Here is a 17975-nt window from a genome sequence, read left to right as displayed (position 1 = left end):
AAAGTTGAATTTTCTGAAACATGCACGGTCACAAATTTGGAAAAGGGCTGTGTTTTGTTATAGTTTATGCAAACTTTATTTTTTCTGTCCTTTTTGTGTTCAAACATGGTTTTCATGGGACAGCAATGGCCTGCTCCAGGGCAGAGTCATGTTATTGTGGGTGCTCTGATTGCCAGAGAGATGGACTTTTACCAACAGTTTCTATAGTGTGAGTGAATGAGGCTTCAGAGAATAAAAGAAGGCCTTTTCTAAAGGAAGTTAGTAAAAGGAAGTGATGTTTTTAGATGTAAAAAAATAAATAAATAAAATGCATGCATATTGGGCAGGTTGGCAGTAACAAAGATAAATCCATTATGAAGTGCAATTTTTTCTGTAACTCAAGTTCTATTTTTGTGCCTGAGTTCAGTCTTTACCTCAGATAGCCCCCTGTTTTCCTCTTGTGTCTTGACTGTGTAAGAGATAAACTTGCTCACGGCATGAGGGGAGATTTCTTTCAAGTATTTGGGTCAGAAACAAAAACCTGCCGACTGAGAGAGAGAGGGAGCAGAGGGACGGGGGAGGGATGAGAGGATAGCAGGGCAGACAAACAAAACTGCTTTAGAACACATGGACTTTCCCCACGTGAATCAATATTCAAGCCCCGATCTCCCTGTTGAGCAATGAGGCCAAAGAGAAGAGGGAGCTGAAAGACAGATGAGACAGAGGGAGGGCTGTGGGATGTCATGTGTAAAGAAGGAGATTCTCATTGGAGGCAAAGAGAAAGAAGATTGCTATGCATGTTTTCAGGATAAAAAAAGAGAAACAAGGAAAACAAAAAGCATCCTACACGCTGAAGCCATTTTGGTCGCACTGCTACACTCTGGACTCCACATCCGATTGTTGCTAAGGTAGGTGCTGGACACATAGCTGCAACAGGATCAGAAGATGCAATGAAATTAGGAAGTTGTGGGTGGAACAATGTTTCTATTTTTAGTTGTAGTCAGTGCAGGAAAAAGAGGAAAAGCTCAGTGTGGAGGCTCCGTGTTGGGATGTGTTGCTCTTTCTTGCATTGCTAGAAACATTTCTAAACATTTTTAAAATCTAGATTTTTTTGTGTGTGTATGTTTGTAATGTGAACCAGTGTTTTTCTACTGAAATATTTGACAGCTGCATTCCTCTGATGTGAAAATCTTGACACTGTAATAATTTCACTCAGTACTAAGGTCACAGAGGGTCAAACTCTGCTTTTCATTATGTTCCTGTTCAAGATTCGTAAAATATCTTCTCATGTTATAAGCTTATTTTACTCAGCATTGGTTTTTTCTTTTGTAGGCAGACTGGATCAAAATTCTGAAATCAGAAAATACAGACCAATGACTAATTGCAACACTAGAAACATTGCAAGATAAGAGCAATGAGTCATTTTAATTTTTTTCTGCAGTGAAACAGGTGCAGCCACAAAACTGTCTCTAGCCAAATCGCTGTGTGAGAGCTAAAGATAAACAAATCCGCCTGCAGCATTAACAGTATGCACATTAAAAAGACTCATTTCTCATGTGTTGCTTTTCTTCTTCTTTCCCTCCCTGTGTTTAATGTAGTAGCTTTGGTAAAAAGGCTCTAACAAGAGTGGAATGATGTCCTCCAAGCTGAAGTGGCTGATTGTGATCCAGCTCCTGCTGAATGAACAGGCTCTGTGCAGGGCGCCACCTCCTCTGGCGCTGAGAAACACTCTGCTTCCAGGAGCTGACTTCAATGAAGAGGGAGAGGAGACAGCCAAACAGGATCCACAGTCTCTCCTCGGATCCCAACTCCAGCTCGGCATCCCGTCTGCAGAAAAGCCTGATCCTGCATCAGTGGTTGCACAGGAAGATGAGAGAAATCGATCTGCCAAAAATATAATATCAGGTCTCAGGGCGAAGTTTCCAGGGCAGATTCATGATCATCTTCACATTCAGGGGAACGTCAGCTGTGAGGAGCTGCTGGCTGCCAGCACTCTGGACGACCCGTCATCCTCCATGTTCCCCCAGGAGCTGCTGGGTCTCTCTTTAGTGCCCGTGTTGGTGGTGGTGGGCTGCCCACAGGAGGCACAGACCCTGGTGCTCAAGCTGTACGACCTGCTGGGAGTGGCGGATACGGAGGAGCTCCTGATGGAGGTGGAGGGTCTGATAGAGAGGAGGATGAACAAGTCCCCACCTACACCTGCATCAGCAGCATCACCTTCAGGGAGGGATCAAGCAGGGCGCCAAATAGAGGCTGTGATGTTTAACATCCAGCAGCTGGCCATGGTGGGAGAAGGTTCCCCCAAGCAGGAAGGGCACTGTGAGGGTTGGAGCAGGGTGAGTGGGACCACGCTGGCAGGAACAGCTGTGGAGGGAGCCAGAGGTGATCTCGAGGAGGCTGTAAGCGCCTGTGAGAGACTGGGAGCTCTGTGTGCTGGTGTGACCAGCAGTGGACTGCTCAAACCTGGGAAGTACCAGGCAGTGCTGAAAAAAGGCAGTCGTGTCCTGCCCTCTGAATCCACACTGTCTGAATGCTGGATCCGTCAGTGTTGTGCAGAGGAGGACAGTTTCACCCCAGCTGCTTCAGGTCAGCGGATGAAGCGAAGCCCCCAGAGGACCTGCATCAACAAAAGCGAGGAGCGCGTGTACAATGTGGTGGAGTGGATCCCTGCAGTCAGCACCCTGTATAACCTCGGCACAGCTGTGTACTACGCCTCAGTCAACTGCTCGGAAACAGCCAAGGAGAGAGCCATCCTCAGCGCGGTTGACCTCGGCACGGATGCTCTCATGGTCGCCACCGGGGGGACTGCTGGGGTGGCAGGCTACGCCCTGGGTGCAGGGGTGAAGACTGGCGTGAAAGCCGGTGTCAAGTATCTGCTCAACTCCATGAAGGAGGAAGACGATGTGCTGGTGAACCAGTTCAGCTGGGAGGAGGGCGTCATCACCATCCAGTAGACTGAAGGATCAATAAAGCAACCTTTGAAGCTTTAGCAATAAATGTTAAGATTAGTTTATACTTTTATTTTTTAAACAATGACACAAGATCAATGTTTGTTAACTGACATGGTTGAAGAGTAACATACTGGTTTACCAGACTTTATATAATCTAGATTATTTGGGAAAAACAAGATGACACATTTTTGTATTACTCAGATTATCAGAATCATGTTTTGAAAGGGGAAAAAGCTTTTATTGTTTGTGTGAGTGCGCACACAGACTTCACTTTACACAGTTTGACACAATAATTATTCTTTAATGAAGATGATTTGTTATTTTTTAATTAGTCTGTAAATTATGTGAATCAGTTTATCTTTCTAAAATGTATAACTAATAATAATAACTGTAAACTATCTATCTATCTATCTATCTATCTATCTATCTATCTATCTATCTATCTATCTATCTATCTCTATCTATCTATCTATCTATCTATCTATCTATCTATCTATCTCTATCTAAGATCTCAAAGTAAGCTTTGGACCTTTTTGCTTGTAGAAAAACAGCTCTTTTTGTGTATACTGGTTACAGTTTTTCTCAGTTGCTTTAGTGCATTTCTCTGATCAGAATTAAAATTCTCAAAACTGTTAGTTCAACCTCCACAACATTTAGTCGTTTGTGCACATCATAATAGCAGTTTCTCATTCCTTCCAACAAATTGCAAATGCTTTTGGACATGCATCAATTGCTTTCATACAATTCTCTGCTGTTTTATAACATTATCATTTGCTTATGTCATGTCAGTCAAAATGAACTATACTTATGGATGCTGAATAGTCATTCCCTATAAAACTAATAGTCCTCATTTCATTGCTTGAGTCATTACATACAAAAATGTTGAGCTTATTGTCAAAATCTGTCAAGCAAATTTTATACATTTCTTTATCATTTTTTTTTCTGAAAATGTCTCCTAAATTGAACAATTTCTCCCAGGTGAACCTTAGCTTTCACTGATGAGGAGGAGTGTGTGAAGCATTAGTTGTAACCAGTGATAAGCCACTTCTCCACAGTCACTCAAAGCTGAATCCCACGAACCTTCACTTGGCAAACATATATGAACCGAGCAGGACATAGTGTATACCATTTATACAATACTGTGACACAGAAATGGAAGGTCAACGTCGTGGAAGAGGGGTGCGGATGCGGGGAGGAAGGGGAAGGGGACAAAACAGGGGAAGAGGGAGAAGAGGCCAAGTATATGGGCAGACTCCTGATGAAATTAGGGCTACAATTGTGGACCATGTTGTCAATCACGGCCTCACAATGGCTGAGTCTGGTCGAAGGGTGCAGCCAAATGTTGGGAGAACCACTGTAAATTCAATTATTCAAACATTTTGTCGGGAGAACAGGTGTGTATATTGGGCAGTAATTCAGCACTAAACAATCTGCACTACTGTCATTGTGTCATACGTAAGTAATAAGTAAGTGTGTATTTTTCTCTTGCACAATGCTGTGAACAAATTAGAATTGCAGTAAAAATGTGAAACATACGTATTCAGTGTCTTGTATGCTCAGTTACCTCACTAAATACAGTAATGTGTAACTTTACTATAGTTTTCAAATGGCTGTGCAAATAGTGTATAGTGCTGTCTTGAGTATTTTCAGGTAGTGTCACAAAGATCTGACTTTTTTGCATTGGAAAACACTTACAGAGTAAACTGTCATAATGAAAACATGACAAAGCCATTTGATTCTCCTGTTCATAAACAATGGTGTCAGGACTTTTCATTTTGATGACACTGACACTTTCACTGACATGAATACTTGCTTTTGAGGAATGAACTATCCATTTTGAGCAAGTGACACAGTTTTGCAGGTTATCAACTAGGTTTTGCAGTTTGCACTAATTGTTTTGAGAAATGCACTAACTCTTGTGCAAATGTTAATAGTGATGAGAGAAATGCACCGAAGCGATTGAGAAAAACTGTAAAACAGTTGAACAATGTATCATCAGCAACTTTTGAAGAACTGGTCTCAGGAAATGAAAACTTCAATCCCTCACGACTTTCACGTTGCTCTCCGTACAGTGTATTTTCTTCCTGTCACTGTCCTTAATCACTTTTCTGGTGTGTTTTTTTTTTTCCCTTTGATGAAAATGTTTTGTCAGGTCAGAGTCACATTCCCACCTCTTGTGTTAATTGCAGGGACAGAACTCAATTTTGTTGTTTCGTGTGTTATGTTTTTTCTTTAAATGTCAGTAAATTGTATATTAAATCAGTAAGTGTGCATACAGTGACTCTCCGTGTGGTAGTTTTGCACACATTCGTATTGTAGTTAAACAGTTTTATGGTAAATGAAACAGTCGGCAACTGAAAAGTGTGCACATGAAAATATTTTTGAACGTATAATACTATACTTTGCTACAGATAGGTTGAAGGTGAATAGGTTAGGGGTGAATAGAGTATCTGACCTTTCAAAGCAAATTGGCCCCATGCCTGCAAGCTGATTTTACACAATGTGCTGTAGATAGAAAGTAAAACAGCCTCCTGCAGACATAAGTGAATGTAAAAACAGTATCTGCCTCTGCACCCCTGCTCCTCAACCTCCTCTCCAAACAGAAAAAAATACACACAGTGTTTCCTTATATGTAAAACAACACATCAGTCAGGAACACTTCTTCATGATAAGAGCTCATGGTCAAGAGTATCTCCGAACATTTTGTGTGCTACAAAGGGCAAATAATTAAAGGTGAACCACAGGAATAACTGTGGGTTATGCTCTTTTACAGGGGTGTCAAACATACGGCCTGCGGGCCAGACCTGGCCCACCAAAGGGTCCAATCTGGCCCTCTAGATGACTTTGCACTTCTAATCTTGATGAACATGTGAAGGCTGGGAGGTTTAAGGAGAAATTTCAACAGTGAGCAGATAAGGCAAAGATAAAGATATTGAACATTATGCAAAATATTGTCAACCAGCAGCTTAAGAATCAGAATCAGAATCAGAATCGAAAAAACTTTATTGTCCATTGCAAAGCAGTGGAAATTCGTCTTTGACATGGCTCACATAATAAATAAGACACAGGTTAAAAAATAGATAAAAAGACATCAAAGACATAACAGTGTAGTTTAAAGTAACACACAGAAAACTAAGAACACTTGCCATAGGTGAGTCAAACCCTTACGATTTATTGATAATGTTGATTGCAGTTGGAATGAATGAATTCTTTACTATGTTTGTCCTTGCTAATGATACCTTGTAACGGCGGCCAGATGGGAGGAGTTGAAATGAACTGTGGAGTGGCTGTGAGGGGTCGTGTATCATGGTGTTGGCTTTCCCTTTGACTGCCTGTGTGTTCAGTACTAAAGATTCATTAGTGGAACGCTGCTGCTGAGGCACTGACAAAACTTCAGATTGAAAGGCAGGGGATGACTTAACCTGCTTCTTTAATAGCTTCCACTTTTAAATTATGAAAAAAAATGTCACATGTAAAGACAGTGAGTAGTAGACTGACTGAATGTGGAAAACTAAGACGTATAATTGAATCTGCACATTTCAGAATTTAAAGGGGTTGATATTTGTAGGTTATCATGCAGTGGTATTAGTGGTCCGGCCCACTTGAGATCAAATTGGGCTCTATGTGGCCTCTGAACTACAATGTGTTTGACACCCCTGCTCTATTACTTTTAGACTGTCACAAAATTATTATATAATTTAATCATTATTCAAGTTTTACAACACAACCACCAGAGTAAATGTTGGCATTGTGCGTTACTGCAAACAATAGATATGCTGTATTTGTACATTTCGTATGATAAGTTTGCTAATTCTATTTGTAGAGGATATGTTGAAACATGAAAAGATCATGCTTTAGCTTAAAATACCGGGCTTTGTCGCTGCAAACACGACTGGAAACGTCTCGATATCTCGTTAAAAAATACCCAGTTTTGTCACCACAAATATGGTTGGAAAGGTCCAGACATCTTATTAAAAATATGCAGTTTTTTCACCACAAACATAAATGAAAATGTACTGATATCTTATTAAAAAATACCTGGTTTTGTCACTACAAACACAAATGAAAATGTACCAATATCTTATTAAAAAAATACCTGGTTTTGTTGCTACAAACGTGGCTGTAAATGTCCCAACAAATCATCTAAAAATACCCAGTTTTGTCACCATAAACACAGCTGAAAATGTTCTGAAGTCAAGATAAAAAAATGTCTGGTTTTGTTACCAAACACTGCTGGAAATGTCCCAAAGTGAGGTTAAAAATTACCTGGTTTAGTTACCACAAACACAGCTGGAAAGGTCCTGCTGTTTCTTTGAAAATACTTGTTTTTGTTGTTTGTGGGTCTCAAACAGTGGTCTGCTTCTTGGTAGCTGTCTCTCCTAGGTATCACGCCATCCGCCAGCCCCTCCTCCTTCTAATGAGAAACTCAGCTTGTATACATGTAATCTGGACTATGTCACTTAAGAAACGTTGATAAGTGTGAAATGTACAAATGTAACATATCTGTGGTTTGCAGAAATGTACAATGCCGACATTTTATTGAAGGGCTTTTCTTTGGCTGATTCTGGAGCGTAACAAGCTGACAGTTCTGTCTGATATCTGGCAATTTGGGATATAAGTGGAATTTAATGTGAATGTGAACATACCCATTGTCTGCAGTGAAAAGTTTCTGCTGTATGTGAATGACTATTTGAGGCCTATTTGATCCCAACTGGCCGACAACTCTGTTTCTGTGTGGTTTTTCCTGTCACAGTCCAAAGACAGGCAAGTTAAGTAACTCAGTGTGTTAGTCTCTCTCTTTCTGTGTGTGTGAGTGTGTGTGTGGGTGGGTGTTGGCCCTGCGACGGACCAGAGTCCAGAGTGTTGCCTTCTTCTTGCCCAATTTGTACAGGAAGCAGCACCCTGAACAAGATTATCTCATATGAATGGATTGCCTACTATATTCCTTATGTTATCATGTTAGTTAATAAGGTGATGATCATAAACAGACGTGAATGATCTCTCTGCTTCTGAGCGCTGTCCTGTGAACTTTGCTCTCTTTACACATATTTACCAAACAGCTAAATCTGCACTTCTCAATCTAACTCTACAGGTCTTCATTTTTCAGTACACTGGTGAGCTTGATGAACCCAGAGTTACCCATGATATAGCCTACAGTATAATATATCCCATCAGCTATCTAAATGTAGTGGAAAGAGATAAGGAGCAAGCTGGGTGCTGTTTCATCAGATAAGGCCAGCACAGGACACACACAGCCTGCTTCCTGGTAGCCTAATGGAAAAGGATATGATTTGATTAAAGGAGCTGCACTAGTTTAATATCTATTTAATAATGTTAGATAACATGTCTGTTTGTCCAGGAGGAAGATAACCTCAGTTCTAAACCTCTTTATTTGTCCCCATCTGTCCACCACACTGGTAAAACAATGTTTAGTTATAATGTTATCAAAGACAGGATGTGACACTGCTGAGCAGGTGTGCTAAACAGTAAAACAAATGGTAATTTGTGGGTGCCATGTCGGACTCTGAGGTCACATCTTCTGCATTATTTTCGAGAATGTGAAGGTTTTAACAACCTGACAAGGAGCTAACATTCACTTGGTCGAATTATTATATTTTGTAGTCAGTATCTTAAAACTCCCTTTAGCTCAAGGGACCAAATTTACAGAAGATATTTATGCATGGTGAGGCTCAGTAAATGTGAATTGCTGTGGTTTGCAAACTGTACATAATTCATGGCTCGTCCATAGATTTCGAGGAGGGTGTAGAATATGGACGCCAGAATCTTTACAACCCTCTCTACATTCCAATATGATGACAAGTTCCTGCATGGCTGAATTTAATTATTCTCCAATAAATCATCAGCCCAACTTATTTTTGTAACGATGTGGCGAGTATGACATCTACTGGTGAGAGTGGGAACTGCAGGAATGGGTAAACTAAATACTACTGTTATAGTGGTGATATCCAAAAATGGACAGTTGTATAAGCAGGGTAAAAAAAACAAAACAAAACACCCCTAGGGTACTTTTTACTTGAAAACAAAAAAAGGTGTCAGTAAGAAGTTAATAAAAATAATAATAATAATAATAATAAAATAAATAAAATAAAATAAAATAAAATAAAATAAAATAAAATAAAATTAATTGAATTGAATTGAATTGAATTGAATTGAATTAAATTAAATTAAATTAAAATAGTAATAAGAAATAACATGTTTCACAAAATGTTAATATTTGTACACATATCTCTAAATAAATTAATTAAAAATAAGGTATCAGTGGAGGCAAATAATAATGAGTAGCCTATATACACTAAAAATAAAAAAGGTTTTTATTTGTGAATATGATAAAAGAAAAGAAAAATACAGTAATTCAAGAAAATGCACAGATGGGATGGGAAAAAAGAGGGCTTGTAAAAGCATCCTGCCTAACATTGGACATTAAAGACAGGGACCCTTATCAGCAATTAACAAACATCCAAATATAACATATCTAAAACAAACAAACAAACAAACAAACAAACAAACAAACAAAAACACAAAACAAAACAAAAATAAAAAAAAAGGTGTAGGGAATTAAATTACAAAGAAGTAATACTACAGATAAAAAAATACCAAGGAATAAAAAAATAAATAAAAAACAATTTACAAATAACCAAAACCAGGGATAGAAGAAAAAAAGAAAAAATACAAATATATATGTATATATATTTTTACTTTATTTCCCCTTTATTTTGAATTGTGAATACAAATATTAACCTTAATATAGAATATGATTCATTGATATGTATGTTACTACACAGTAGTGTTTCACTCTGAACAGACCATCAGTGATTCACCACCTGTTTGGTTTTTCACTTATTCGGAAGCAGTGCGTCACGTCACGTGCTCGCCTCAACACTTTCATAACATCATTTCTCGGGAAATTTTCAGACAGGGCCTTAAGTTTCTATTTTGTCCTCCCCTCCCCTTCACTGCAGACTGACATGATGCTGCACCAACTGTGTCAGCTGTCCTCTGTCCGGCTCGACCAATGAGCTGTTAGCTCGGCTCTGTTGAAGAAACTGTGTGGCCTGTCTCGGACATTTCGGCTCTTCAGTGCTTTAACGACAGTTGTGTTTGAGCCAAAATGGCGCCTGCGGTTGGCACTGGAAGAACCATTTGGGAGGGATGAGCAGAGATCCAATGAAACAGATAACTGAGTAAAAACAGAGAAAGGAAATAACATTCACACGCCTGCATACTTGTCGAAGTTGTTTTGTGTTACCAACGTCCAGTAGCAGCCACAGCTGGCTAGTAACGCGAAATACAAGAGCTAATGTTAGCTATGCGCCTGGTTTAAATTGCCGTTAGCTAGTTAACGTTACTAAGATATTAAAGAGTCGGACTGACAGCGGAAAGTAAGGTGAGTAAATGTGTTGTTACTAATGTGTCGGGCCTGTCTGCGCGTTTGACTCGTCCAAGACAACCAATTCAACTTTTAACGGCTTATTAAAAAGACACAATGTGCAGTTATTACATGTCATACAATAACATATAGTTAGCAGTCACAGGTCATTTCTTTTGTAGAGTCTGCACTTTGCTTCTTGAACTGTTGATTACAGACACTCATGAACACGTCATATTTAAATGGAATGGCGCTGTGACAGGCATTTAATGTGGTTTGCTGTTTGTGTGCATGCTGGTGTTTCCCTGATCGACCTCAGAATGGCTCAGTGGGAGAGACTGAGGCAGCTTCCTGCTGCCTACACACAGCAGCTACATGAGCTCTATGACAGGGATGCTCTGCCCATGGATGTAAGGCATTACCTGGCAGCCTGGATAGAGAAGCAGGAGTGGTAGGGCATCTGTTTTACACCTGATATCATTTAACCCACACAATATCATTCAAATATTGGAGTTAATTACCCTGTTTGTGAAATACTCTGCAAGCTGAGACTTGGTTTGTGTCCTTCAGGCAACGAGCAGCACGGGACTATGACTTCGCTAAGGTGTTGTTCCAGGTCCTGCTGGAAAATCTGGACATCCAACACAGCCGCTTCGTCCAGGAGGAGTCATTCTTACTGCAGCACAACATCAGGCGCTATAAACAGAACTTTCAGGTTTGTGCGGAGGGGATATGTGGAAAAATAAAAGCACCATTGGGTGACATTTTTATATTAAACAGGAAATATTTACAGTAAATATGAAGACCACAATAGTTCCCATCAGCTCTTTACACTTATTAGTGTGGTTGTTGAATGCATGTTTGCATGTTGCTTGAGTCAAGGAAAAGATTTTGAGTTTCATCCTATTCCTTATTGTAAGTACAGTCAGCATTCAACGACTGGCCAGCTCACTTAGTGTAGGTCCATGGTACAGGCAGGCAATCCAAAAACGCATCTGAGGCACTCTGACTGTAGTTAAAAATTCTTTATTCATACATGGATAAACCAGCGTGTTTCGACTAGAGTCTTCATCAGGGTGTAAATAATCAGAAAAGACATTTTGTGTCTTTAGAGAACTTTTTTCAAGTCAACATTTTTATTTTTTATTTTTTTTGGCTCCTGTTGTCCTACCTGTGATAATAATTTTAAGTATTTAACTCTGACTCGGTTTTCCATCTGATCTCTCCCCACTGACAGAGCTACCTGGAGGAACCATGTGCCTTGGCAAACACAATCCTGTGGTTTTTAGAGAAAGAGAGGGAAATCCTGCAGAGTGCTGATCTGGCTGAACAGGTTGGGGCAACATTTCATAAACTTATCGCACGTAATGGAAAGGAAACACCCTGCTGCACATAAAACATTTCATGAAAACAGCTTGGGTATATAAATAGTTACACACATACTGCTCTTGAAAATGGAAGTTGTCACTGGGTATTTTATTTTATTTTTTTTTGTATGACTCAATGGTCATCCCCCAAAAGTGCATGTGCTGCTTGTCTGCAGTACTCTGACTCAAATCAAAACTCTTAAATATTTAAAGCCAAGTTTACAAAGGATATGTTCAAAGTGTACATTGTGAATTTCCATTATATGTTTTGCGGGTTTAAACTCTTCTGAAAAATGTATTTGCAGTTATTTAGAAAGCTCCACATGTACTGAAGACAAACTACCAGACTCAGTGTGTGGGCTAGAAAGCAGCAGCCAATTTGACTCTCAATTATTCTTGGCACTGCAACAACAGCATCACATGTGAATGACTCTTAATCTCTAAACCTGCTCCTCCCTCTCATTTGCTTTATCTCAGGTCCAGTTTTTGCATGTAGAGCAGGAAGCCATGGAGACAAGCAGCCAGCAGGACCTTGAGCGTAAAATGGCTGGCCTCAGGAATGAAGTGCAGGTGCAGATTAATTTTGCTTTATGATATTATGTTGTGCCTCATAGATGAAAGATGTTGCAGTTCATCCATTATTTTTTTCTCTGGACTACAGTGCATGGAACATACAATGCTATGTCTGGAGGAACAGCAAGATGAGTTTGACTTTAAATACCAAACCCACAAGATGGAAGGCAAGCAAATTAAAAATATCTGGTCATATTTGCATGTTGTGACAGAATGAGTAATAAATGGCCTGAATCACAGCTAAATGTTCTCCTTTGTGTTTGATCTGTCTTATATGGAAACTGTGACCCCACTGTGGAAACTTTTATGCAGCTGTGGTAGATGAAGCTGTGAAGAAAGAACAGATGAAAGTCCTTCAGCTACTTGTCAACAGACTGAATGAATGTAGAAAGGTATGAAGCTATCAGTATTCTGAAGTAAGACCCTCATCTCCTGAGTCAAATTATTTTCCTAATTATTTATTTTTGTCTCATACAATCCCCTTCTTAGAGCACACTGACAGACCTCAGTAAGCTCCTGGACAGAACTGATGACCTGATCAACACGCTGGTGAATAAGGAGCTGGTGGAGTGGCAGAGGAGGCAGCAGAAATCCTGCATTGGTGCTCCAGACAATGTTTGTCTGGATCAACTGGAGAAGTGGTATGTTCATGTCCAGTTGCTCTGCATTAGTTTTAATCTTTGGCATTTACTGTAAAAGTTAGATCAATAATCCCTCTGGAAATTAAGTGCGAGGCTGGAGAACAGACTGCTGTTTTATAGCTGGAATTTGAGACTTTCCCGGAATCACCACCACTATTACTGTCTCACATCCATGGTCTTTTTTTGTTGGATTTTTCTGTTTGTTTTTTTTCTGTTATTTTAATGTTATCTCAGGACAGGAACATCTTGAGAGAATTCCCTCAAATTTAGGCCAAATTTCCACTTACATTTTATATCCAAAAAGTTGAAGGTCAGCTTCACTGTGAAGTGTTCTGCAAAAACACTTTTCTGGCCACCACTCAGGAACAAAAGGCGAGACATTCAATCAGTTACTGAATTGGTCACTCTAGTCTTGGATGCCCACCTTCAAATCGTGCTGATTGTATAGATCTGTGCTGCCAGGGGAGAGATGTGTGTGAAGCATCGACTTTCTAGAATTTGTAGCTTCTTTGCAACAAGCTCCATATTTGAAGCATTCATGTCTACTGTAGTGGCTACACATGGGTCTGCAAAGACACGGATGTAAACTGCAACTTGACTCATTGGCAAAGGCAAACACCCGCAAGGTTGAAATTTTTCCCCTTTTATAAGACTGAACATAATCATGTTTGCTCTTTTGCTCTTGTTCTGCAGGTTCACCTGTGTGGCAGAGTGTCTGTTCCAGGTGCGGGAGTTTCTTGGTAAGATGGACGAGCTGGTAGGAAAAGTGTCCTATGACAACGACCCTGTGAAGGCCCAAAAACCTGTGCTGCAGAAGAGAGCAGATACTCTTCTAAAAGACTTACTCAAGAGGTCTGTCTTCCTGGACACACTGTCTTACACCCCCTTGGTCTCTCATGGTTTCCTTGTAAAATTTCCTGACATTTTTGTTTTACCTTTTCTTGAAGTTCCTTTGTGGTTGAGTCTCAGCCAGCCATGCCTCAGGGGAAAGGACCACTGGTGCTCCGCACAAACGTACAGTTCTCTGTCAAGACCAGGTCAGTGTGCCACTCAAGGCAATCACTGCAATGCTGTGTATTTATCTGAATTCAGTTTTAGTACATGTTTGTGACATAATCTATATGTACAGTCTTTTTTTCTGGTTACACACTGATCAACTCATTCATTGTGATGTGGTCATCAGCATTAGAGTGATAGTTGTGCATGTTGGATCACTGACACAAACAGACCAAAACACAGGGTTGTTGTAAAGCTTAACCCACCTGAACTCATTTATCTTGGGCTGTAGAGGATTGTAGTTCACCACATAAACATTACAGCAGTTCTGAACTTATCTGAGGATAATAAGTAATAACTTTACAATTTCACCTGCTCGATTAAAAGATACTGCTGTATGACTCTATGTTGTAATTGACAGTTTCACCACTTGATGTCACTGTTGTTGTTCTGCATTAGCTGTAGGTTAAGGTTGTACAGTTAATAACTGATCATAATGCTTTGTTGTCATTTACGTACCTTTTTGTTGTTCTTTGGTGATTAATGTCAGATATTTATAGCTGTTGGAGAGAGTAGGGCTTTTCCCTGATTGGCCATGTGGAAATGAAAATGTAATGGTTAGTGTGGTCTTTACATCACAGTTGCTAAGAAGTTGACGTCTCCGTGGTGGAACCAAACATCGACACAGCTTTCCGATCAAACTAACTAGTTTTAATGTATTGTTTAGTGTGGACTTTGCACCCTCACTTAAAGGAATATTTCAACCAGCAAAAAAAACATTTGTATTACAGTTACTCACCGTGTGTTACCTTGAATTCATGAGGAAAACTTTTTCTCACATGCTTCCATAATTAACCGAGAATCCAAACATTCCTCATGAATTAAAGTAAACAGGGATGGTGTTAAACAAAAGCAAAACATCCATTTACAAGCTCTCACACAACTCATGCAGTGTAATTTAAGTCATTAAACTGTTATGATTTAAAACATGTCAGTAGAAAACAGTCTCATATTTTCAAAGTTCTAAAATCTCACACTCAACTTGGTATTTTCAGGCTTCTTGTGAAGTTCCCTGAGCTGAACCACTCCTTGAAAGTGAATGTTTCCATGGACAGGTAAGAGCCCTCCTTTTAGTATGAGTTACTTTTACTACACTCACCGCAAACTGGTAGCCTTCTTGACTTCAGACAATAAATGATGATGTTTTGTGGTCTGTTTTTCCTCCCCCTCGAAATTAGGGAGGCTCCTCAGATCAAAGGGTGAGTAGTTGATTTATAGAACTTAAGCTTTCACATGAAGTAGTAATTATAGCATAACTTTTATACCTTTTGCCATGATGTGACTTTGTTTTTACTAAACCTGGTATGTTTGTAGATACCGACGTTTTAATATCCTGGGGACCAACACCAAGGCCTTAAACATGGCAGAGAGCCAGAGTGGAGGCATGGTGGCCGACTTCAGACATCTTGTGAGTGATAATGACTTAAAAAGAGAAGAAAAAATGACATCACAACTGAGGAAACCCTTCTCAACAATAAGATATAAAGCCATCAGCACAACTGCAACATCTGAAGGTTAAATCCTGTCACATACTTCGTTGACAAGTACAACGATAAAGCAGTCCCTAGCAGCTCAACTGAGGCGATTAAAAGACGAGAAATTCAAATAGCAATAGTCAGTCTTTAATTTCAGGTGGTAATGTTGTTGCTTGACTTATTTTGTGTTCTTTTGTGTGCAGACTCTGAGGGAGCAGAAGTCTGGAGGTGGTGGCAAAGGAGTCAGTGATGTGAGTTGACTTCGGCAATCCTGAAGATATAATCTTTACCCAAAATTTAATTCAGTACGTCATAATTCAAGAAGATGTGAGCAACCAAATAATGATCTGTGTGTGTGTGTGTGTGTGTGTGTGTGTGTGTGTGTGTGTGTGTGTTGTGGGGTTAACAGATTTCTTTCAGTGTCACAGAGGAGCTGCACATCATCTACTTCAACACTGTATTTGAGCTGAAAGGCGTGTCCGTTGAGTTGGAGGTAGAATTATTTCTTAGCTGGCTTTACAAAAATGTCATTAACCTTCATGTGCTCTGTATAAAAATTAAGCTTTATATGATTGTTGTTATTGTCTTGATTATGAAAATATGACCTGAATAACAGTTGTTTATCCCTGGCACCCAACCTAGGCCTCCTCCATCCCAGTGGTCATCATTTCCAACTCCAGCCAGCAGCAGAGCGCCTGCGCATCTGTCCTCTGGTTCAATATGCTCAGTCTGGACACCAAGGTGACAGATCCCCATGACTGACACACACCGTGGAGCATTTTGCAATTACGCTGTTTTATCAGAAGATATTAGAAACTAATTGTGTGTGTATGTGCATCTGTTTCTCCAGGACGTCATGTTCTTTGCCAACACTCCTGCAGCCCCTTGGCCGCAATTTGGAGAGATGTTGAGCTGGCAGTTTCTCTCCGCCACTAAACGTGGTCTGAATGAGGCTCAGCTGGAAATGATTGCACTCAGACTCTTTGGTAAATACTGTTTCTGTGTTTCGCTTCAGTTGCTTGTCTTTGCTTTTTTTAAAAGTCTTTACATAATAGGACTAAATGTATTTATCTGTGAGTCAAACAGAATAATCAGGAAACGCCTTAGCCTAACATTTAAGGATAAAAAAATAACTCAAACCTCAGCACTTCTGGAAAAATACTAGAAACATAGTGCAACTTTCAACTGAATTGTAATTTTGCCCTTTTTTGATGCCATTTGGAATTATTTGTTTTTTTGTTTTATTTGTCCAGTTTCTCATAAATCAAGTTGACTGCACAGACCGTACCCAACCCTGACCATTAGGGGAGGTATTGGTGAAGATTCTCAGTCATCCAGGTCATGGTAATCCTAAGTGCTGTATCGTAGGCAGCTGGTCTTGCTTGAGTTTCTTGAAGACATTTCACCTGTCATCCAAGAGGCCTCTTCAGTTCTAACAGTGTGGTGCAGAGTCGCTTAATTCTAAACACATGATGGCCGGGTGGATCAACAACTCACGTGTGACCTTAACAACTCTGTAAGAATCCACATCCACACAGGATTTAAAGCCTGCGACTCCACACCAGTCCATTAGAACTAAAAAAGCCTCTTGGATGAGAGGTGAAACGTCTTCTAGAAACTCAAGCAAGTTCAGTTGCCTACGATATGGCACTTATGATTAGGGGAGGTAGTAAATGGTCCCATCCTCTCTCGTGATCAAACAAAGGATTCCCAAAAACTTAAGAATTCCTTTATTCAGATTGTATCATTTAGAGGAAACACTAGATGTGAAAGAAGACACTTTAGAGTCGAGCTAAAAAGCTCAAAGGTGTGATTTCACTCTCACAACAGCTGTTTAATGTATACCCATTACCGTTGTATGTCTCTTGTGGAAAAGTGATGGTGTTGGATTGGAATTATGATGACATCCAGCAGGACTTGTGCACTGTAACAGATTGCAAACTATAATTCAACATACTTCATGGCTTGTATGCATTTTAATCGTAGATTATGCAAGTAGGTAAGAGTTTTACAATGCATCATTTATTTCTATCCCACCAGGAAAGCAGCAGAGCTACGACACCTGCAAAGTAACCTGGTCAAAATTTAGCAAGGTAAGAATCTTATTTCCCAGAAATTATTTTTCAACATGGCTGGAGGAATTATCCTTAACCCCAACCCCCTGACTTGAAATACCTTGACTTCAGTGAACCCTTGACTTTTCCCTCTGTGGTCACCATGAAGTTTGGTTTGTTGCAAGTGAAAAGTTGAGAGCTACTTGATTGAGTGTCCTGTAGAGATGAATTGTTGTTACTGTAATGATGAAAAACATACATTCGGTATTCGGTGGAATAAGTTAAAAGCAAGGCCGAATAATAGCGGCGTGTTTTGACAACGCAATCAAACAGCGTGCCGTGACGCGCGGAGTAAAATGTCGGCAGTGTGGCGATCCGTCCGTCACTGCACTTGCGACTAAAAATAGTTTTGAGCGAGCAAAATAGGCTTAAATCATTCAGCACGCTATGCGAGCAGCCTACAGATTTCAACCACCAGCAGAAACGAAAGGC

The 17975-nt window shown here is 39.9% G+C and overlaps 2 protein-coding genes across 3 annotated transcripts in view; both read left to right on the top strand.

Moving 5' to 3' along the window:
* Positions 1-674: 674 nt before the first annotated feature.
* apof (apolipoprotein F) lies at positions 675-5207 on the top strand. Of its 2 annotated transcripts, none has more exons than XM_050038854.1 (2): positions 675-887; positions 1581-5207. In XM_050038854.1, exon 2 carries the CDS (start codon positions 1611-1613, stop codon positions 2931-2933), a length of 1323 nt encoding a protein of 440 aa, XP_049894811.1. In that variant the 5' UTR covers positions 675-887; positions 1581-1610; the 3' UTR covers positions 2934-5207. The 2 variants fall into 2 exon arrangements, with proteins under 2 accessions (XP_049894811.1, XP_049894809.1); XM_050038852.1 differs by having other exon boundaries at positions 676-887; positions 1578-5207.
* Positions 5208-10126: 4919 nt separating this feature from the next.
* stat2 (signal transducer and activator of transcription 2) overlaps positions 10127-17975 on the top strand; it is a 13416-nt gene continuing 5567 nt past the window's right edge. Inside the window, exons 1-18 of the mRNA XM_050037898.1 lie at positions 10127-10335; positions 10637-10768; positions 10888-11032; positions 11555-11650; positions 12162-12254; positions 12346-12424; positions 12570-12649; positions 12747-12898; positions 13592-13750; positions 13846-13935; positions 14950-15009; positions 15133-15153; positions 15269-15362; positions 15633-15680; positions 15839-15922; positions 16072-16170; positions 16280-16415; positions 17470-17522. Of these exons, the coding sequence (XP_049893855.1) occupies positions 10638-10768; positions 10888-11032; positions 11555-11650; positions 12162-12254; positions 12346-12424; positions 12570-12649; positions 12747-12898; positions 13592-13750; positions 13846-13935; positions 14950-15009; positions 15133-15153; positions 15269-15362; positions 15633-15680; positions 15839-15922; positions 16072-16170; positions 16280-16415; positions 17470-17522 (1620 nt within the window). The 5' untranslated portion in view covers positions 10127-10335; position 10637. The remainder of the gene's footprint in view (positions 10336-10636; positions 10769-10887; positions 11033-11554; positions 11651-12161; positions 12255-12345; positions 12425-12569; positions 12650-12746; positions 12899-13591; positions 13751-13845; positions 13936-14949; positions 15010-15132; positions 15154-15268; positions 15363-15632; positions 15681-15838; positions 15923-16071; positions 16171-16279; positions 16416-17469; positions 17523-17975) is intronic.

This window comes from Epinephelus moara, chromosome 24, assembly GCF_006386435.1.
Source record: "Epinephelus moara isolate mb chromosome 24, YSFRI_EMoa_1.0, whole genome shotgun sequence".
Lineage (NCBI taxonomy): Eukaryota > Metazoa > Chordata > Actinopteri > Perciformes > Serranidae > Epinephelus > Epinephelus moara.
The sequence above is the reverse complement of the archived record's forward strand: the minus strand, read 5'-3'. Positions and strand labels throughout refer to the sequence as shown.

Coding starts and splice junctions, on each gene's coding strand:
- apof (XM_050038854.1), top strand. CDS start 1,611: ATGATGTCCTCCAAGCTGAAGTGGCTGATTGTGATCCAGCTCCTGCTG.